This window comes from Hemitrygon akajei, chromosome 13 (assembly GCF_048418815.1).
Source record: "Hemitrygon akajei chromosome 13, sHemAka1.3, whole genome shotgun sequence".
Lineage (NCBI taxonomy): Eukaryota > Metazoa > Chordata > Chondrichthyes > Myliobatiformes > Dasyatidae > Hemitrygon > Hemitrygon akajei.
Window position 1 is genome coordinate 82301421 of NC_133136.1, and position 23208 is coordinate 82324628.

The 23208-nt window shown below is 38.1% G+C and overlaps 1 protein-coding gene across 3 annotated transcripts in view; it reads right to left on the reverse strand.

Annotated features, from left to right (window-relative positions):
* LOC140738015 (cytoplasmic polyadenylation element-binding protein 2-like) overlaps positions 1-23208 on the reverse strand; it is a 117393-nt gene that overhangs the window by 66677 nt on the left and 27508 nt on the right. For all 3 annotated transcript variants that reach the window (XM_073064987.1, XM_073064984.1, XM_073064986.1), the window contains exon 3: positions 11817-11907. In XM_073064987.1, the coding sequence (XP_072921088.1) occupies positions 11817-11907 (91 nt within the window). The remainder of the gene's footprint in view (positions 1-11816; positions 11908-23208) is intronic.

Genomic DNA, 23208 nt, shown 5'->3' on the forward strand with positions numbered 1-23208 from the left:
TATGAAAAAAATCTGAAACACGCTCAAAATCTTTCAAACTTCAAGTCAAACTGAGGATTTATCTTGTTCATTTTTAAAATACCTTCAAACCATTTACAAGCAAGCAAACCACATGTTTTTATTTTTCAGTTGATGGTCAAGTCTGGACTCCACCAGAACTTATTTGCAGACGTCATTACAGTGTTGCTTTAAATGTAAAAAACATCTAAATTCCAATGATGGGATGATAACTATCCTTGAGATGAATACAGCTTTGATACAGTGTGACATTAAACAGTCCCATAAAAATTGAAGTCAACAGTTAGGCAGAAATTCACTCCACTGTTTGGATTCATGCCCAAAACAAAGGAAGAGAATTGTTGTCGTCAGAGGTAAAATGTATCTGACCATCTTGGGTTCAACCATCTTCAGCTGTTTTATCAATGACCTTCCTTCCTCATTTTTGACCATATATAGATGTCCTTGATGTTGACAGCTTGCAACTCCATTCACAACTTCTTCAAACAAAGCAGGTTAACGGTTATATGCAATATACCAGCATAAATTTCAATCATGGGCTGCAAATTAAATTTGTGCTATGCAAGGAGATTGAACGTCTCCAACAAAAGAAACTTCTTCCTAAACACCGAGGTCAGTCCAACTGGTCTATAGTTTCCTTTCATCTGAGTACATTTATGTTACCATATACTAACTTGAAGTTAATTTTTTGCAGGCATTTACAATAGTATTAATATAGTTAAATCACTACCAAAATATCAATGCATGGCTAAGATGGGGGTGGGGTTCAGCAGTGGCTAAAAACTGTACAGAACCATGTACATGGAATCAAGACTTTGTAAAAGATTATGGATGCTGCAGCAAAGCATTTCCATGATTTGAACTAGAGATAGAGGACAAACCCTCAAAATTCAGGGGAGTAGATTTAAGACGGAGATGAGGAGGAACTGTTTTCCCAGAGAGTGATGAATCTGTGGAATTCTCTGCCCAATGAAGCAATGGAGGCTACTTCAGTAAATATACTTAAGACAGGGTTGGATAGATTTTTGCATAGTAGGGGAATTAAGGATTATGGAGAAAAGGAAGGTAGGTGGAGGTGAATCCATGGCCAGATCAGCCATGATCTTATTGAATGGCAGAGCAGGCTTGACGAGCCAGATGGCCAACTCCTACTCCTATTTCTTATGATTTACAATATACAAGTCAGGAAGGCTTAATGAGTCCAGCTCTAGCCACACAAAAGTTGGAAGTAAAATTTATTATCTAAGACCATAAGATTATAAAATATAGGAGTGTGGTGACCCACTTTCCAGCACACTCGAACCGGCTCACAAAATGGCGTGCACCGGCAGAGAGGCCAGCCCCAAAAAGGGCGCCAGGCCTTCTTCACCAGCAAGGGGAAAAGCCCGCGCGCGGGAAGGGACTGTGAATATGTGCCCCCTACAGCATTCCCGCCTGGGGACGGCAGAAACGGGAAGGCTTAAAAGCGAGGCCGTGAAGTTTGAATAAAGCTTTTACGCAACTGCAACTCACTGTCTGCGCGTTGTTATTCCAGCGCTGTGTGTAGCATGCCGCTACAGGAGCGGAATTTGGCTATTTGACGCAGTGAGCCTGCTCTGCCAGTTCATCATGGCTGATCCAATATTCTTCTCAACCCTGACCTCCTGCCTTCTCCGCGTATCCCTTCATACCCTCACCAATCAGTGATCCATGAACCTCTGCCTTAAATATACACAAAGTCTGCCTCCACAGCTGCCTATGGCAAATAATTCCAAAGATTCACCACTCTGTGGCTAAAGAAATTCCTCCTCACCTGCGTTCTAAAAGAACATCCCTCTATTCTGAGGTTGTGCCCTCTGGTCTTAGACTCTCCCACCATAGGAAACATCCTCTCCACGTCACCTCCACTCTATCAAGGCCTTTCATCATTCGATAGGTTTCAATTAGGTCACCCCTCATTCTTCTGAATTCTAGTGAATAGAGGCCCAGAGCCAGCAAACACTATTCATGTGACAAGGTATTCAATTATGAAATCATTTTCATGAACCTCCTTTGAACCTTCTCCAGTTTCAGCACATCCTTTCTAAGATTAGGGTCCCTAAACTGCTACCAATACTGTAAGTGAAGCCTCACTAGTGCTTTATAAAGTTTCAACATTGTATTCTTGCTTTTATATTCTGAAATTAATGCTAACATTGCATTTACCTTCCTCACCACAGACTCAACCTGCAAATTAACCGTTAGGGATTCTTGCACAATGACTTCGAAATCCCTCTGCACATCAGTTTTTTTGTATTTTCTCTTCATTTAGAAAATAGTTAACCCTTTTGTTTTTTTCTACCAAGGTGTATGATCATACCCTTACCGAGACTATATTCCATCTACCATTTCTTAGCCCATTCTCCTAGTCTGTTGAAGGTATTCTGTAGCCTCCCTACTTCCTCAAAACTATCCGTTCCTTCACCCATCTTCAATTTTTCTGTGAACTTTGCAACAAAGCCATCAAGTCCATCATCAAAATCATTGATATATAACATAGAAAGAATCTGCCCCGTGGAACACCACTAGTTACTGGCAGCCAGCTGGAAGAGGAGCCCTTTACTCCCACTCTTTGCCTCCTGTCAATCTGCCACTGCTTTAACCATGCTAAAATCTTTCCTGTAATACCTAGGGCTCGTAGACTGTTAAAGCCTCACGTGTGACACCCTGTCAAAGGTGTTCTGAAAATCCAAGTACACAACAACATCTCTTTTGCCAATCCTGCTTGTTATTCCTTTAAAAAATTCCAGCTGATTTGCCAGGCAAGATTTTCCCTTGAGGACGCCATGCTGACTATGGCTTATTTTATCATGTGCCTCCAAGTATCCTGAGACCTCATGTTACATAATTGACTCCCAACATATTCCCACCCACTGAGGTTAGACTAACTGGCCTACAGTTAGCGTTCATCTGAGTACATAAATGTTAGCATATACTAACTGAAAGTTAATTTTTTTCGCAGGCATTTACAGGGAAATAAAGAAATGCAATAACATTTATGAAATAAAACTGTGCAAATAAATAGTAATATCAGACCAGTGAGTTTTAAGAGTAATTGAAAGTGAGTCTGTAGCTTGTTTTATCAGTTCACAGTTGTGGTGTGAAGTTATTCATGGTGGTTCGGCAATATGATGATTGTAGGCTTATTACTGTTCCTAAATCTGGTGGTGTGGGAACTACAGCTCCTGCACCTCCTACTCGATGATTGTAGTAAGAATAGAGTATGACCTGGGTGGTGGGGATCTTTGATGATGGATGCTACTTTCTTGTGGTATCGCTCCATATAAACATGTTCAATGGTGTGGAAAGCTTTGATTGCAAAGGACTGGGCTGTATCCACCACTCTGTGGTATTTTTCATTCCTGAGTATTGGTGTTTCCATATCAAGCAGTGTTGCAACCAGTTAGTTTTTGGTGACATGCTGAATCTATGCAAACTTCTAACAGAGTAAAGGCATTGTTGTGCCTTCTGTGCAATGATACCTATGTGCTGATCACAGGACAGCTGCTCTGATATGATACTGCCAAGCAATTTAAAAGTACTAACCCCTCTTCATCGCTGATTCCCTATTGAGGACTGGTTCATGGATCTCCGGTTTCTTCCTCCTGCAGTCAATGACCAGATCTTTGGTTTTGCTGACATTGTTGCTGTGGCACAACTCCACCAGATTTTCAATCTCCCTCCTATATGCTGATCCATCACCACTTTTGATTCGACCAAGTGGTATGGCCAAAAAACTTAAATATGGCATAGGAGTTGTACTTAGTCACATAATCATAGGTATAGAGTAGTGGGCAGTAGGCTAAGCATACAGCCTTGTGGTGCACCTGCGCTAATGGTGAATGTGGAGGAGATGTTGTTGCCAATCCATACGGACAAGGACTGCCAGTGAATGAGTTGAGGTTCCAGTTGCATAGGCTCCAAACTACCAGAGGATAAATTCATTTATTGTCACATTCACTCAGTGGCCTCTTTACTAGGTACACCTGCTCATTAATGAAAACATCTAATCAGCTAATCATGTGGCGGCAACTCAATATACAAAAGCATGCAGGCATGGTAAACAGGTTCAGTTGTTGTTCAGACTAAACATCAGAACTAGGTAGAAATGTGATTTAAATATTGGTGCCAGATAGGGTGATTTGAGTATCTTAGAAATTGTCGATCTCCTGGGATTTTCACACTTGGACTCTAGAGTTTACAGAGAATAGTGTGAAAAACAAAGAAAATCCAGTGAGCAGCAGTTCTGTGAGCAAAAATGACTTGTTAATAAGGGAAGGCAGAGGAGAATGGTCAGACTTGTCGAAGCTGACAGAAAGGTGACAGTAACTTAAATAACCATTCATCGCCACAATGGTGTGCAGAAGAGCATCTCTGAATGCCCAAAACATCAAACCTTATAGTGGATGAGCTACAGCAAAAGACCATGAACATACACTTGGTGTCTACTTTATTAGGACCTCCTGTACCTAATAAAGTGGCCACTGAAGTACAAGAAAACTTTATTTTGCTCATCCATTTAATTACAAAACTGCATTCAGGAAGTACAAGGTAAAACAATAAGAGAATGCAGAATAAAGTGCTACAGTTAGAGAGAAAATGTACAAGGCCATAACAAGGTCAACTGATGTCAAGAGTCCATTCTACCAAAAGGAAGAGAGCAGATGAGGGAATGACCAGAGTGAGAGGTCATTTTATTGCCTTTTGCTGCTTTACAGAGGCAGGGAGAAGTATAGACAGACAGAAGTATATCCACGGAGGGGCAGCTGGTTTCCACAATGTACTGAGCTGTGTCCACAACATTCTCCAGTTTTTTGCAGTCACAGGCCAAACAGTTAGCATGATGCATCTGGATAAGGTTTCTTTGGTGTATCAGTAAAAACTGGTGAGGGTCAAAGGGGACATAGACTCCTGAGGATGCTGAGGCACTGGTGAGCATTCTTGTGTATAATTAGACCAGGACAGGCCATTGGTGATGTTGACTCTAAGGAACTTGAAATTTTTTAATCCTCTTGCCCTCAGCAACTTTATTGCAAACAGAAGCATATTTTCTTCCCCCCCACCTTTCATGAAGCCAAAGTTCTGTTGGCATTCTTTTCTCCATTTGTAACAGTTTCTTCCTCTACCACCACGTCACTTTGGGTACTGTACGCACTACTAATAACTCAAAACTTCACAAACTCGCTAACTTTGATCTTTCAAGTGGTAAGTGGTGTCAAGTACTTGCAATTATCTCCAAATTCCCTTTCATGTATCATACCAGAATGTCTTGTAAATATGTGATCATTCCTTAAAGTCACAGTTAAAATGCTGGGTACCCTATCATCAACAGACATACTGTTACTACAGAGTGCAATGGTCCAAGAAACAGCTCATCACCACCTGTTCATGAGCAATTAGGAATCGACAAAAAAAAGAACTGTCCTTGCAGATAACAATAGGTATCCTACATAATGCAAAAGCTGATCAATTTCATGTTCCATAAGCATTTGCTGCTGAGTTCACACCCAACATATCACTGCCACTGGTCACTTCTAGAAATCGGCACTATGTTATTAATACCATGCATGTGTTATATGCAAGATGCCCAAATGATACACAGAATAATGACAACTGGCCACACAGCTACTTAACCCTTGTCCTTTTTGCAAATATTTTTGAAGCTATTTTCATACGAATTGCATTGCAATGAATGTTTTGTTTGGTCATATCCAGCATGTAATCGGGGTATTGAGTCCACATTGCTTAGTAAATTAAACTTAAGACACAGGCTCAACATTCCATTGGCTTTCATTCTCAACCACAACTATACAACATAAAAGATGTACTGTTTCAGTTCGTTTCAACTTTCTACTTAAAGATTAGGTTGTAAACAAATTCTAAGTCTGAGAATAAGATCATTGTGTTTTGTTCGTGACTTTCACCAAGTTAAAACAAAGCAACCTTCACAAGACCTACTTCAGGTCTTATCAGTGCTTTGAAAAAAAAAACATTTTTCCCAAAAGTGGATAATTATTCAGTTTTACAGTTCTCTTTGCCGAAACAAATTTTGAAATGTCCAGCTAAATTAAGTCAGATTTGACTTTAATTATACCTTTGAACAGAGAAAATCAAATTCCAAACTGAAATGTTCATGACTCAATAGCTGCAACCTCTGCAACTTTTAGCAAAAATTATTAATTTGTTTGCACCAGGAACATACCATTATGAAGATCATTACCCAAAGGTATGCTATTCTTTCATCATCCACCAAAAAGATATACAAGTTTTCTAACATGCTGATCACAGACTGCAATCAAGATATTTTTCAAAATGCTATTAACACCTTTTAAAAAGTGGCTATTCTGCATGTATTATTTTCTTCTCCTACTTGCTCTTCAACTAACATTTATAGAGGGTGACAGAATTGGTCAAAAAAAATTAAGCATGCAAGGCCATAAGAAACCAGCAAAAAGTAAATTTTTATGCTTATTAATCTATATAACATCTTTCAGGACAATACAAAAGTGATTCACAGCCAATAAAGTTTAAGCATTACCACAGTTGTAGTGCAGGAGCAAAGAGAAGTGTGAAATGAATACGACAAAATGTCAATTCATAAATATTTCTTTAAAAACTGCAATTATTAAAGGAAGACTAAGGAAATGTTCAAAACAGAAATGCAACTGTAAATAAAAATAGGAAACTAAAGTTGGAAACATGCTGAAACAGCATATACTTAGTAAAATCTGTTCCTACGAAGTCTACCACGTATGTTAACTCACACTATGCTCATTTTCCATTCTCTTTATTTTGTACCATTGCACACTTTTTTGCATTTGAATTGGATTACACCCTTGCACCACCATATTATGTGCTATAACCTTACACTTGATGTTGCCATTCAACCAAATCAGCCTTCTTGAATCACTGCTGGTGTTGTGACAAGAACCTCTTTGTTAGTTTAAGTAGGTTAACACACCAGAGGGAACAGCCAAAAAAAAGCAGATTATTATCCACATAGAATAATAAAACCAATACACAGACTATTTAACACTTCAAGCTCAGGACAGACGCTGACAGAAACACATTAGTACCTAGCCCTTTCAGTATTCAGAAGTTAACCTTTAGCACACATTTGCTGCTTTCATCATTTTGTTCATAAGTCTTTGGACATTGTCCTAATATTCTGTATATCTTTTACAAGTCTAAAACATCCTTATTCTGCTGTTATTAGAATACCTGAACTAAATTAAACCCTTCTTCTTGAATCATAGAAGCTACAGAGTTCATTTTATTAAAGAACTTAACTCATAATTCTCTAATAAAGAATGAGATGGAAAAGCAATTCATAAGAACAGGCATGTTAGCAGAAAGCCAGCGTGGGATAGCTCTCCCCAGAAAACAGCTCAAAGATACCCAATAACTCACAACCAACAGGAAGCTGCAGTGTTCACTCTGTCTGGAGTGTTCTAAAGTTAACCAAAATTAGCACCTGTGAAAAAATTCTTGCCATTTGCCCAAAAGTACCTGATTTAGTGAGACTGAATGGGAGATCTAGTATATCCAAACAGACACAATTTAAAGTGCCTAGCAACATGACACTCATAAGAAACAACTCCACTGGCACCTGAATGTCAAAGTTCAATAGAAAATGATTATGATCCAAATTAAAAATGATGTGCAGGAAAACTTGCTGACTGCCAAATTATTAACAAATGGATAGATACTTGTTAATTTCTTTTGACATCAATAGTGTCACAGCAGTATTATAAGTGCACAGATATACAAATATTAAGAGAAGTAAGAAAGAATAAAAAGTAAGTTACATCAAAAAGTCTAAAAGGAGGGGGTCATCACTTCCCGGCTATAGGTTGACTTGTTATAGAGCCTAATGGCCAAGGGTAAGAATGACCTCATATAGCACTCTTTGGAGCAGTGTAGCTGTCTTTTAATTAAAGAGCTCCTTTGTTTAGCTAAGGTGGCACACAGAGGGTGAGAAACATTGTCAAGATTTTCTGTAGACCTTTGCTCTACCACAGCCTCCAGTGTGTCCAGTTTGACTCCTATAACACACCCAGCCTTTTTAATTAGTTATTGAGCCTGCTGCCATCACCTGTGTTGATGCCATTGCCCCAGCACACCACCACCTAGAAGACTGTACTGGTGACAACAGACTGGTAGAACATGTGAAGGACTGCTTACTCCTAAGAACCTCAGTCTCCTCAGGAAGTAGAGGCACCTGTGGCCCTTCTTGTACACAGCCTCTTTGATGCCCCAGTCAAGTCACTCATCCATCTGCACCCCCAGGTACCTGTAGGTCCTCACCACCAATAGTAACAGGGGGCAGTGCAGGCTTAGTCTTCCAAAATGCTCAAACACCCAAGAGTCCACTATATAAGAGAGCCAAAAATAGAGGTGAACTTAAAGGGATAAAAATTGTCTGCACCACTTGAAGGAATACTGAAGCTATTACTATATTCCCGATACTGTGCTCTTAACATCATCCTCCAGAAAAATGTGTTTTATTTGACTACAGTTTTGGTCATCCCATCAAAAGTTGTAAGTTTCATGGATTCCTTTTCTCCAAACACAATCTTACACCAAGACAAATGCTAAGTTAGTTAATAAGAACAATGTCTGGCTTGCTAAGTAAAGTTCTAGATAGAACAATAATCACAGACCAATGAAATATTTACATTATTTGAAGTAACAATGTTAACTGATGAAAATGATGTTCATTATTGTCATTTCAACAGGTTCTAATAAGGTTTAACAAATTCTCACAAGGCAAGGGCCTGCCTGCACACAATATTTAGATAACATAACAAAGAGATGTGATGCTCTTTAAAACACAAACTCTGGCCAAGGAAGCTATAGACACCTCACCTTCTATGGTTATAAAGTATAGTGATTTGATTTCCATTGTCCGTGAGAGGAGAAACCACATACTGCTTTTGCAGCAGTTCCAGAATTGTTATTATATCCTCATTTCTTTGTCTCCAATTAAATCAGAGGAAGTTTAAAATTGACAGTAGGTGAACAAGTTAAAAATTATTTTCACTGCATAATTTATAAATATTCTGGCCTATTTTATGCGTCTGTCAGTCAAGACTACAAATGTATTTAAATTCATTACAAAGAAAAACAAACAAGATATTTTGTCAGAAATATCCAGATTCCAACTAAGCACTTTCACCTATAATAATAGCTGAACTACTATTATTGTCTATCGTATCAGGCATACTTTTGTGTTTCAATAATATTTTTTAAATAATTAATATCGCTAATAGCATTTTTTTGTAGAGATAGTTTTCGAGGCAGCTTGGGGAATTAGCAGTCAGGTTAGGGTTTAGGGACTGGGATGAAGAAGACTTAGAGGTGAGTGGCAAGAGCCAGTGTTTGTGTCAAGATGGTACTGAACTGTGATGGCCATCGATGTTATAGTTTCGATTTTGTTTTAGGTTCGTAGGGATGGTTTTGAGAACTGTGCAAGGACTTTTCTCTTTGGAGCGTAGAAGGATGAGAGGGGACTTGATAGAGATCTACAAGATTATGAGAGGCATAGATAGGGTGGATAGCCAGTAGCTGTTTCCCAGGGCACGAATAGCAAACATCAGAGATCATATGTACAAAGTTAAGGGAGGGAAGTTTAGGGGAGACATCAGGGGTAAGTTCTTTACACAGAGGGTTGTGGGTACCTGGAATGACTTGCTAGCGATGGTGGTGGAGGCGAAAACATTAGGAGTACTTAAGAGCCTCTTGGACAGGCACACGGATGAAAGAAAAATAGAGGGTTACAGGGTAGTGTGGGTTTAGTACTTTTTTAAGGAATACATGGGTTGGCACAACATCGAGGGCCGAAGGGCCTGTACTGTGCTGTAGTATTCTAGTGTCCAGTGTCTAGAATTATGGGTCAGGTTAACATTTAGTGACAAGAATAAATGAAAACAAAAAAGGAAGCGTTAGGGGCAGAGCCAGTGTTCAATGTCTGAGTCAGAGTGCTCCTTGCAGACCAACAGTCGAAAGTCAGTGATCCTGGAGATCGGGTCAGTTGACACTGAGGAAATTACCTATTCCAAAGTCATCAAGTCCAGGCTCAGGGGTTTGCATGGGTGGGAGTCATGCAGGCCGGTGAGCCCAAGGTCATCAGGGTTGGAGAGCTGTGCCAAGTCTAGAAGTTGATGCTTGAAGGTCAGGCCCATGATCAGCAAACCCTGGGGTCTAATATCAAAAGGTCAGCAAAGCCCAGACAGCAAAGCTGAAAGTCAAAGTCCAGAGGCAGACAACCCGAAGATCGAAGATTAAAGTTGGTGAGTCTGAGAGTCCAATACAAATGACCGGAGGCAGTCTTTCTGTGTCTGAGAGGGGGAAGGTAGGAAAGGGGCTTGTCTTGCTGTTGTCTTGTTTTGTTCTGTTCTTGTTGCCGTTTGTATCACTCTGATGAACATTGTGTGCATGGAATGTTGGTGCCAGAATGTGTAATGACATTTGCAGGTTGTCCTCAGCATGCCCTGGGGTGTTTTGCTTATTAATGCAAATGATGCTCTTCACTGTATGTTTCAATGTACATTTGATAAATAAATCTGAATTTATTACTCATAAAATGGAGTATATTTGCTTCTCTTGTTGAATCTTTCACACATGCTATAAAAGTCCATTTAGCTCATTGCTAACTTCCAGCAGAGTAATCCCATTATTTCTATTCCTCTCTCCTTATTTACCTATACAGTTGCACCCATTCTCTCATGTCCATCAACTCACTATCGATTATTTTGCTATCTAAACTAAGGGGTAATTTTAAGTAATTAACCTTTGGGATGTTTGAAGGAACCAGCAGCATTTCTTGGTGGAACTCCAGGAAATCATAGGAGAATGTGCAAGCTCCACACGTCAACACTGAACTTGGGCTCTTATAAAGGTGAGGTACCAACAATGACAGTTTCTCCACTGTGTCACCATATATTCAAAAATGCCATTCACTAATGGAACTTCTAAATAAAAGAATTGCACAAAATGCACAAGTTGGACTATAGCATATATAACTTACATTAACAACAGTGAAAATGAAATCATTATCAGGAGGCAGTATCTTGAATTTTGTGTTATTACCAATCTTCAGTACTGTATGGAATACCTAAAGTCCATAGATTTGTATATAGCAGAAACTAGTTAAGTACAGAAAGATGCAAAGAATATAAAGATTTGTTGAGTGGGTTGATTTAAAGGGGAATGAGTTAATCAGCAACAAACTTTGAAGTTGAAAGTTCTCTTTCTGCACCACAAAATTCTACACAATACTATTTACAATCATTAGGTTATTCTTAGTTATCAACTGATTTCAACTAGGACATGTTTGGATTTACGTCATCCTGAAAAATGAAAATATTTTCTGCATGCAATAAAGCATTATTTTTATTAAATACAACACTGGAAATACTCAGGTTGTGTAATATTTATGGAGAAAGAAAGTTACTCTTTCTAAATTGCTTGTGTACATCTCCACAGACATTGCTTGGACTGCTGAGCATTTCCAACATACTGCTTTTATCTCAGACCATTTATTTGCTTTTTTTTTAAAAAAATCTTCTAGTTACTAAATTCTCCTGGCATACATTCAACTGCACAAGATTACTCTTCTACAGCTTTGTAGACTTGCATCAGTTTTATGTTTAATTCTTTCTTATTTTAGGTCTCAAATATTTATATATTGCTTACACAGGTGTTCCACCTTTTGCTATAGGACTGAATAATCACTTCTTATGTCACATCTACTTTAATACCTGTACAATAACACTAACCTTTCAGGGGATCTTGTTCAGCTCTCATTATATCAATGAGAGAGTTTTCAAGTGAAATCATATTGAGGGAATCATGCAGACGAGTGCGATCCTGTAAAGAGAAAAATACATTCAGACTATATGGTAATCCTTGCATTGCTTGTCGTAATTCTAGGCAAGATAACAAAAAGGGACAGATTGAAACTCATATGGCACATAATGTTGTGGTTTTCTCAAATTCGGAGTTACTGATTTATTTTAGCCTATATTGCATGTCCTTCACCTTATGTACATGGTTGTAAACGTATTTATTTCAGGCTTATACTGATTTATACTTATTTATTTCAGGCTTATAATTGTTGATAACTTTCTAAATTTTTGCAACATATACGGAGCATTTTACAACTAATGAAATACAAGAAGAGTTGCAACAAAACACTACTCAGGCCAGTTTGAACAAATTTGAATGGCTTGATTGTATTTATGTACCAACAATTCCCAGCAAATCTTGAAGCCTGGAAATGGAGAAGTAGCAACTCTGACAGATTTATCGCTGCTATAGTTTTTTTTAAATTCAGAAAACAGAAGCTAGCAGACCTTAAATCTCTAGAAAGTGAAGGGTTTCTGCTTCATTGCATCAATCAGGGACACATTCAAAGCCCAAAAGCTTATTTCATTGGGCAGTATTCAAATAACAAGCTAAAGCATTGGAATGTGTCCTTCAAATTCATTTAGGCAATCTGCCCTGGACTATCTCACAACAGGCTCACAAGCCTACAGACTTTGAGCAAAGCCTGAGCAATAGCAATTTGGAGAAGTCAATGGAAAGAGGAAATTAGTAAATGCCAGGACTCTTGGGAGCAACAATGTGGAGAAGGATCTTGGAGAGCAAGTGTACAAATTACTGAAAACTGCAACACAAGAAGACGGGGTGAAAGCTGTATTGCATACTTGCCTGCATCAGTCAATGTGATGAGTATACAAGTCAGGAAGTCTTGTTGCAGTTGTATAAAACTTTAACGAGGTCTTATCTGAATTATTGTGTGCGCAATTCTGGTTGCAATGTGGAAGCTTTGGAGAAGATGCAGAAGTTCTTCACCAGAACATTGTCTGGATTACATAGAGTATTAGATGTAAAGAAAGATTGGACAAACTTGAATTGCTTTTTCTGGACCACTGGAGGCTAAGGAATGATCGGTGACAGGTATAAACAGGTAGACAGACAGCCTTCCCCCAATCCCTACTCAACCACGAGTGGAAATGTCAAGTACTAGAAGACACAGTTTTAAGGAGAGAGGAACAGAAGTTAAAGGAGATTTACAAGGCAATTTTATTAAACAGATAGTAGGAACCTGGAATGTACTATCAGGTGAAATGGTGGAAACAGACACGATTATGAGAGGCATGTATCAGGTACATGAACAGTTGGGGAATAGAGAAAAATAAACTATGTGCAGACAGATGGGAATAGTTTAAATTGGTATCATGGTCAGGCCGAGGGGCCTGTTCCTATGCTGTATTATTTTATGTTTTATCAGTAATACACAGTGGAGTCCTGGCATAACAAGTCTTTGCATTTATTTGTGCCTAACATCCAGATAGTATCTATTCCCCTGCCACTATTCACAAAAAAAGACAGACCTTCACAACTAATGAATGCAAATAAATTTAATGAGTTGCCCAGTTGATATGCTAACTTTTAAATGAAAATTGTTTAAAGTTTAGACAACAAAATTGAAATCAGAGCACTAAATGTGCAGAAAATTAAATATCAATCCTAATACTGCACATCAGAACACTTGACTTCCTCACTGGCAGACCACAGTCAGTGCAGATTGGAAATAACATCGCCCCCTTTCTGACAAACACTGGCGCATCTCAAGGATGCTTGCTGCTCTACTCACTCTACACCCAGGACTGTGTGGCTAGGCACAGAGCAAAATGCATCTATAAATTCGCCAATGACACAGAATCTCAGATGGTGATGAGGAGATACAGTAGCATGCAAAAGTTTGGGCACCCCTGGTCAATACTTCTGTTACTGTGAATAGCTAAGCGAGTAAAAGATGACCTGATTTCCAAAAGACATAACGTTAAAGATGACACATTTCTTTAACATTTTAAGCAAGATTACTTTTTTTATTTCCATCTTTTACAGTTTCAAAATAACAAAAAAAGGAAAAGGGCCCAAAACAAAAGTTTGGACACCCTGCATGGTCAGTACTTAGTAACAGCCCCTTTGGCAAGTATCACAGCCTGTAAATGCTTTCTGTAGCCAGCTAAGAGTCTTTCAATTCTTGTCTGGGGGATTTTCGCCCATTCTTCCTTGCAAAAGGCTTCTAGTCCTGTGAGATTCTTGGGCCGTCTTGCATGCACTGCTCTTTTAAGGTCTATCCACAGATTTTCGATGATGTTTAGGTCAGGGGACTTTGAAGGCCGTGGCAAAACCCTCAGCTTGTGCCTCTTGAGGTAGTCCCATTGTGGATTTTGAGGTGTGTTTAGGATCATTATCCTGTTGTAGAAGCCATTCTCTTTGCATCTTCAGCTCTTTTTTTTTACAGGCAGTGTGATGTTTGCTTCCAGAATTTGCTGGTATTTAATTAAATTCATTCTTCCCTCTACCAAATGTTCCCTTCACCTTCGTACTTAACAGTTGGAAAGGTGTTCTTTTCATGAAGTTCTGCACCCTTTTTTCTCCAAACATGCCTTTGCTCATTGCAGCCAAAAAGTTCTATTTTAACTTCATCAGTCCACAGGACTTATTTCCAAAATGCATCAGGCATGTTTAGATGATCTTTTGCAAACTGTTGACGCTGAATTTTGTGGTGAGGACGCAGGAAAGGTTCTCTTCTGATGACTCTTCCATGAAGGTCATATTTGTGCACGTATCGCTACACAGTAGAACAACGCATCACCACTCCAGAGTCCGCTAAATCTTCCTGAAGGTCTTTTGCAGTCAAACGGGGGTTTTGATTTGCTTTTCTAGCAATCCTACGAGCAGTTCTCTTGCAAAGTTTTCTTGGTCTTCCAGACCTCAATTTGACTTCCACTGTTTCTGTTAACTGCCATTTAATTAATTACGAACTGAGGAAACGGCTACCTGAAAATGCTCTGTTCTCTTCTCATAGCCTTCTCCTGCTTTGTAGGTATCATTTATTTTAATTTTCAGAGTGCTAGGCAGCTGCTTAGAAGAGCCCATGGCTGCTGATAGTTGGGACAAGATTTGAGGAGTCAGGGAATTTATAAAGCTTTGAAATTTGCATCACCTGGCTTTTCCTAACGATGACTGTGAACAAGCCATTGCCCTAACAAGCGAATTAAGGTCTGAGACCTTGGTAGAAGTTATCTGAGAGCTCAAATCTCTTGCGGTGCCCAAACTTTTGCATGGTGCTCAATTCCTTTTTCCCCCCACTCTAAAATTGTACAAAAACAAAAATAATACACTAATCTTGCTTAAAGTGTTGAAAAGAATGTTTCATCTTTAACTTTATGACTTTTGGAGATAGTTCATCTACTACTCAATTAACTATTCACAGTAACAGAAATTTTGACCGGGGTGCCCAAACTTTTGCATGCCACTGTATATAGAAGTGAGGTAGATCAGTCCGTTGAATCGTGTTGCAACAACAGCCTTACACTCAACACCAGTAAGATCAAAGAATTGATTGTGGAATTCAGGAAGGGGAAGTCAAGGGAACACAAAGGGTCAGCAGAGGAAAGGGTGAGCAACTTCAAGTTCATGGGAGTCAACATCTCTGAAGATCTATCTTGGGCCCAGCACATTCATTCAATTACAAAGAAGGCATACCAGCAGCTATATTTCATTTGGAGTGTGTGGAGATTGGGTACGTCAAAGACTCACAAATTTCCACAACTGTACTATGGAAAGCATTACAACAGGCTGCATCACAAACTGGTGTGGAGGGGCGACTGCAGAGGATCATAAATTCCATCACGGGCACAAGCCTCCCCACCATCAAAGACATCTTCAAAAGCTGATGTCTCAAAAAAGGCACCACCAGCCAGGACATACCCTCTTCTCATTACTACCATCAGGGAGGTAATATAGGAGCCTGAGTTTACAATCCTCTGCAGCTTTTTTTCCGATCCTGTGCAGTGTCTTAATGTTTTACGAGTTGCTTCTTCCCCTGCATCATTAAATTTCTGAACGGTCCATGAACACTACCTCACTATTGTTGAATACACACATTTGTGTGTATTCAAATGTGTAGACACACATTTCTTATTGCAATTTATAATATATTTTATGTATTGTACTGCACTGCTGGTGCAAAACAACAAATTTCATAATATATGTCAGAGATAATAAATCTGATTCAGAATAAATGCATAAAATGAGTTATATTCTGTACAGTTTTCATCTGTAGTTTAACAAAAATTAAATAGGATCCAAATATTTGATTAACCTTTTTTTTTAAACCAAAATTGTTATTCTCCAACAGGAAATCCAGGGATTGCCTGATGTGCTGGAACTCGTACTTTCCAGTTAGTCTTTCAAACTTCTAGTACATATGCAAAGTGTTTATTGCAACATCACTGATTATAAGAGAAATAAGGTGCTCTAAATAATGTTCAGCCTTCTACACTGTACACTTAGTAAGAGATTAGCTTTCTCTAATTAATGTGTTTTGTTCATTTTTACTCAATACATTGAATTTTACCACAAGAATTTTTGAAACAAAGCACCATCCAGGTCACATGACTCCAGAAAATAAAACTAAACTGTGTTTGAAATATATATGTACCCTCTAGCATTTTGAAGATCTGTAAGAACCAACAAACCACTGTACACAGTAAACTAGAATGGAGGACATAACTGGTGACTGTGTAAAAGTGCTGCCTTTGAACAAATTCAGGTTGCTGCGTACAATTGAAGTAATTTAGCTAAAGAAAATAAGTTTAAAATAAAGTCTTAAAATCAAGCTGCCTTTAAAGCTATCCATCAGAGGAAAACATTAAAAATGGTTCAATTTTCCAGGATGGAAGCATCAAATTACGAAGTAGGTTGCCCCAGGATCATGGACAGTAAGTTCAAACAGGCAGCCAAGGGAAATTAATTTGAATTCCACCGAAATTTCTTAAAATTTTTGCTATTTCAATAACCTGCATCCAATTTGTAGGCCAAGAAAAACTAGTCACTCATTAGATCCATCCAAATCAGGATCTTCTGCAAAGCTACAGATAACACATTCAGATTATAAACCAAAATTGTACATCAACCATACAATTTCACATTAGTGCACTCTTTTTAAAACAAGGTCAGCAATTTTTCAATAAAATAATGTAATAAATTGTTTACATTTTTAAGTGATGTATGCAAATGGAAAAATAAAGTTGAAACTTATAAAATTCATCTTGGGATTCAGGTGCCAGTTTCAAGTCATAACCACCATTTTAATAGTTCAGGATGATACTTGAGCACTAATTACATTAAAATCCAGAATTATCAGCATGGGCCCAAACTGACTGATTATTACAGCTGGTTATTTTAAACAGCAGCTTATTGGGACGTTCATGGGACAAGTTACTATATGTTCAAGGGGAGGAAATAACCATCTGTTAAATCTGTTAAAACAAACTGCAAGTTACAATTTAATCCAGCCACTACAAGAAACAAACTCGTGATATTTACTGTAAGTAATAATAACGGCTGTCAGTGGTAATGCAGTACATGAATTTTGAGCAGTAAGCATTGTATACAGTACTACATACAGCATTAATTGTATGACAATTGCCTTCCCAAATGAATAGAGAATTTGAAAAATAAATTGAAATACTTAAAGTACACATTTGGTACCTGAAAGCAAACTCCAACTGAGCATTGGTGAAGTGGGAAATAGTGATTTAATAATTCAAGCCATGCATGAGAACAGCTGATGCATTCAGCTTACATTAAACAGACAGGGAGGACAAGTCAAGGTGAATAGCATAGATAAACAACAATCCCTTTATTGCTTTTAAACACTGGATGAAAGCACACGTTATAGACCACAAGGTGCAGAATCAGGCCATTTGGCCCACTGAGTCTGCTCCATCATTTCATCATGGCTGATTTATTATCCCTCTTTATTCTCCTGCTTTCTCCCCTAAACTTCGTCAGTCCTGACGAAGGGTCTCGGCCCGAAATGTTGACTGCTCATTTCCACAGATGCTGCCTGACCTGCTGAGTTCCTCCAGCTTGTTGTACGTGTTGCTTTGACCACAGCATCTGCAGTGTACTTTGTGTCCCCTAAACTTTGATGCTCTGATTAATGAAGAACCTATCAACTTCCGCCTTATGATCTGACCTGGACAGCTGACTGTGGCAGTGAATTCCATAGATTCACCAACCTCTGGCTAAAGAACTTCTTCCTCATCTTGGTTCTAAATAGACATCCCTCTACTTTGAAGCTGTGCCCTCTAGTCCTAGATTCCCCCACTGTAGTAGACACCCTCTCAATATCCACTCTTTCAAAGGCCTTTCGATATTCGATAGGTTTCATTGAGATCCTTCCTCATTCTTCTAAACTCCAGGCCTAGAATCATCAAATACTCCTCATACGTTAACTCTAATTCCTGGGATCATTTATGTGAACTTACTCTGGACCCTCTCCTATGCCAGCACATCTTTCTTAGATAGGGGCCCAAAGCTGCTCACGTGACTCGCAAGAATGGTCTGACCTGTGCTTTATAAAGCCTCAACATTACATCCTTGCTTTTGTATTCTAGTCCACTTTAAGTGAATGCTAACATAGCATTTGCCTTCCTCACCACAGACTCAACCTGCAAATTAACCTTCATGGAATCAAGCATGAGGATTTCCAAGTCCCTTTGCACCTCTGATTTCAGAGTTTTCTCATTACTGAGAAAATAGTCTACACCTTTATTTCTTCTGCCAAAGTGCACGATGATGCACTCTGCACTTCCCTACACTATATTCCACCTGCCACTTTTTTGCCTATTCCCCCAATCTATCCAAGCCCTTCTGCAGGCATCTTACTTCCTCAACACTGCCTGTCACTCCACCTTATCTTCATATTGTCTGCAAACTTGGTTACAAAGCCATCAATTCCTTCATCCAAATAACTGACATATAACATGACATATAAGCAGCCCCAATACCAACAGTAAACTCTGCGGCACACCATCACCAGCAACCAACCAGAAAGATACACTCTTATTCCTATACTTTGCCTCCTGCCAGGCAGACAATCTGCTAACCTTGTCAGTACCTTTCCTCTTATACAGTTGGCTTCAGTCTTTTAATGGTTTTGCTTTATAACTTGTAAGATGACTCCATAGCCAAGTAGAAAATCTGGAATTCTAAGTATAATTTGAATAATTCACCACTGCATGTTCACATATCAAGGTTGACATTCAGAAGCGAAATTAGTGCATCATTGTATTAATGTTTTATATTAAATGTAGCCAATACATTAGAAGAAATAATGGATTCAAGTCAACTAATGTATTAATCAATACAATATTTTGTCCTTATAAAGGAAATGAATTTTTCATTAAAATATTACCAAATTCACAGCGTAATCAATCTATTCTTGACTTTAAACAACACCCTAGTGCAGAAGATGGCAGGCGTCACTCCATTACCCAAAAGAAAAAAATACAATGATGTGATTGTATCTACAATCTTATGATAGCAATGATCACATTACAAATTATTTTTCATGCTGAGCAATAACAGTGATTTAAGAGAAAACCATTAATCAACACGAGTAATGCTTTATAATATAATTAATAGAATTTAGCATTTGGAACACTTCCTGGCTAAATTAGTCTGTGCCATCCCATTGCCATCCTGGCTAAAATCAGCTCATAATTGCAAAGGCCAATTATATCGGTAGCTCCAACATCCAAATGGCTCAACGATAAAAGTCATAATATATGCACACATTGAATGCTACTGCTGGAATTCAAAAACATAATAGATGAAAATCAATTTGTAAATACTCTCAGTAAACTGCACATAGCATCCAATATAGTGCCAGAGTGATGGGATATAAAATTTAGTCAACTTCCTACAGTGAAATCAATCTTGTACTGTAGGGACCTAACTCTGTAGCCAATTGAAGCACACAGGCATAAAGGAATAAGTGGTTGAAATAAAAATGCTGGCAGCAAAGACGCGGACAATTATCTACAATATTTAGGAAAAAGAAAAAAATAAATAAAAGAGTCATGAGAGTGTTATACCAAGATCATCAGACAAACCTCAACAATCAACTCATGTGACTTATTTATCATAGTGGAAACAAGTGTTTAAAATTGTGCTACAGGAATGTGAAGAAGGTTCCAAAACAGATCAACCCAAAAAAAAGCTGTTTCTTGTCCCACATGGGAAACCTGGACTGAAAACCTAGGGTGGATAACGCTTTAATTCAATCTTAAGACAATGTTACACATTTGGACATGCACTTAGATCAAAATATTAAACAAAGCTATGCCTGCCTTCTCATACTGATGTAAAACATTCCACGGATTCCTTCAATGAAAAGTAGAAGAAATTTCCCAGTGTCATAGGCAATATGAATACCAGATACAAATTAATAAAATTGAATTTACTATATTAAGTTTGAACAACAGTATGAGGAAATAGTTTCTGATGTTACAACATTGACTACACTTCAAGATATTTCATTATTCATATAAAGTACATTCTTTCATTGTAAAAGATGTTACATAAAAAGCAAATAGAGTAGATTCCAGTTTATTGGGCCATTGATTAATCAGGGCAGTCGTTATTGGGGACAACTCTTAAAGGACAAAAACTAATTGAGAAAACAGCTGGGATTCCCTTTGTTTATTTTGGACAGGAGACCATTACCAAACAGCTTCTAGCTAATGACAGACGTGCATACTTCTTTTGAGTGTGTTTCGAGCTAGGAGTTTTTAAATAGTGTCAGTTGTGTGTGCTTGTGTTCAAAAATGGCGATTTTTGTCACTGATAGTTGGCAAGAAATAAGCAGTAAAATAATTCAGAATTGTTCAGCTCAATGCAGTTTCAGGCATTCAGGTTTGGAGATGCCAGAAACAGCTGGAAGTGAAAATGAAACAATTTCATTACTTCAACAAGTTACAGTTGCTAGAAAAAGTTTATAAAAGCTATTTGGAGTCTGGTGTTCTAATCAATGAGATGAGATTGGAGGTGTGGGTTGTAGAAGTGCCCTGCACTCTTAAATAAAAAGACACACAAAGCCAGATTACTGACAGAGCCTGCTCTTCTCAAGAAAGATCTTTTTACGTGCACCATGCCTCAATCGAAACAACTTTCAGAGGACATTTGAAGAATTGTAGAGATGCATCATGCTGGAAAAGGCTACAAAAGCATTTCTAAAGACCTGAGTGCTCATCAACAAGAGAAAAATTGTCTGCAAATGGAGGAAATTTAGTTCTGTTGCAACTCTCCTTAAGAATGGGCATCCCGCAAAGTTCACAGCAAGACCATAATGTGCAATGATGTAGGAGGTGAGAAAGACCCAAGGGACCTTAAAGACCTGCAGAAATCTCCAAAACTTGTTAAAGTCTCTGATCATGTGCCCACTATACGAACACTAAACAAGAATGGTGTTTATGGAAGGACACCATGGAAGGAAAGAACTGTTCTCCAAAAAAATGGCTACACATCTCAAATTTACAAAAGACCACCTGGATGTCCCACAACAATTCTGGGACAATATTCTGTGGATAGATGAGACAAAAGTTGAACTTTTTGGCAGAAATGCACAGCACTATGCTTGGAGGGGAAAGAGCACTGCACACCAACACCAAAACCTCTTCCCAACAGTGAAGCATAGTGGAAGAAGCATCATGCTTTGCTATCCCAGGGCCTGGACAGCTTGCAATCGTTGATGGAACAATGAATTCAAAATTGTATCAGGACATACACGAGAATGCCAGGGTAGCAGTCCTTCACCTGAAACTTAGTAGAAGCTGGATGATGCAACAAGACAATGATCTGAAACACAAGCAAATCAACAACAGAATGGTTTAAAAAGAAGAAAATGTGTGTTTCGGAATGGCCAAGTTAGAATCCAGACCTTAAACCAACTAAGATGCTGTGCCATGATCTGAAGAGGGTTGTTCTTGCAAGGTATCCCAGAAATACCGATGAACTGAAAGAGTTTTGTACTGAGGACTGGTCTAAAATTTCTCTTCACTTTTGTACAAATCCAATCAGCAGCTCCAGGAAACGTTTGAAGGTTATTGCTGCTAAAGGATGTTCTACCAGTGATTAAATACAAAGCTTCCCATATCTCTTCCAGCCTGGACTGTGAATGATTAAACAGCATATTCAATCAAGACATGAGAAGACAGTTATTTGTGTGTTATTAGTTTAGGCAGATGGTATTTGTCTATTATTGTGACTTAGATGAAGATCAGAACAAATTTTATGAGTAATTAATGCAGAAAACCAGATAATTGCAAAGGATTCACAAGCTTTTTCTTGCAACTGTAGAAACTACAATAAATTTGAAGGTATGACAATCATCTTGAATGTCACAATGAAAATTAATAACTTGGAGGATGCAATTGTTGAAAGCATTGTCTGAAGGCAATCCATTATCTGCACTTTGTGTCTATGCTAATATGTTCATTTACAGTCAACCAAAAGAATGCAGCAGTAAGCACTGGATCAATTCCTCCATTGATAACTATTAGGAAATAACACAGTTTCATAGAACTGTTATAGTATTGGTGGTGTTCCAAGTCTGTATTTCATTTCAATACATAATATGTTACTCAGTTAAATGGTAGTTTGCCTTTTTTATAGCTTTAATTCTTTTCATAAAAATTCAGCTAATTGGGGCAGCTGTTTAATTGGACCAAAATGTACTGGTCCCCGGTGTGATCCAATTAACTGGAATCCACTGTACTTTAATTTAGCAAAGGTTAAAAAAGTTTGATTATTCTAAATAAGCTGAAAATTGCAATAGAAATTTAAACTGTAAGAATTTAGTACTGTAAAATAGTCAAAAGTATCAACAATTTCAATATGTATTTAATACTTCAAAGTGATTAAAATTCAAATGTGACTTTAAACAAAACTCATTAAATGTTATAATTTTGTTGCACATTTACAAGATATCTTCCCTGTTATATGTCCATATTTTAAATGCAAACATTAAAGTTCAGCCGATTAGTTCATTAGTTGGTTAATGAACAGTATGCAAAATGGGTCTATGCCTCAAAGGTTGCAATTAGTCACTGATTCACCAGAATAGATGTCTAATGCACCATGTGTACAGGAGAGACAAAAATAAAAAAAAACAAGCCATGAAAATTATTGTGCATTATTAAAAAAAAAATCAAACAACTCCAAAGTTCCAGTTGACAAAGCTCTGTGCAGCCAAATGCAGATGTTTTGAAAATTTCATATAAAGATCAGCATTTGCTT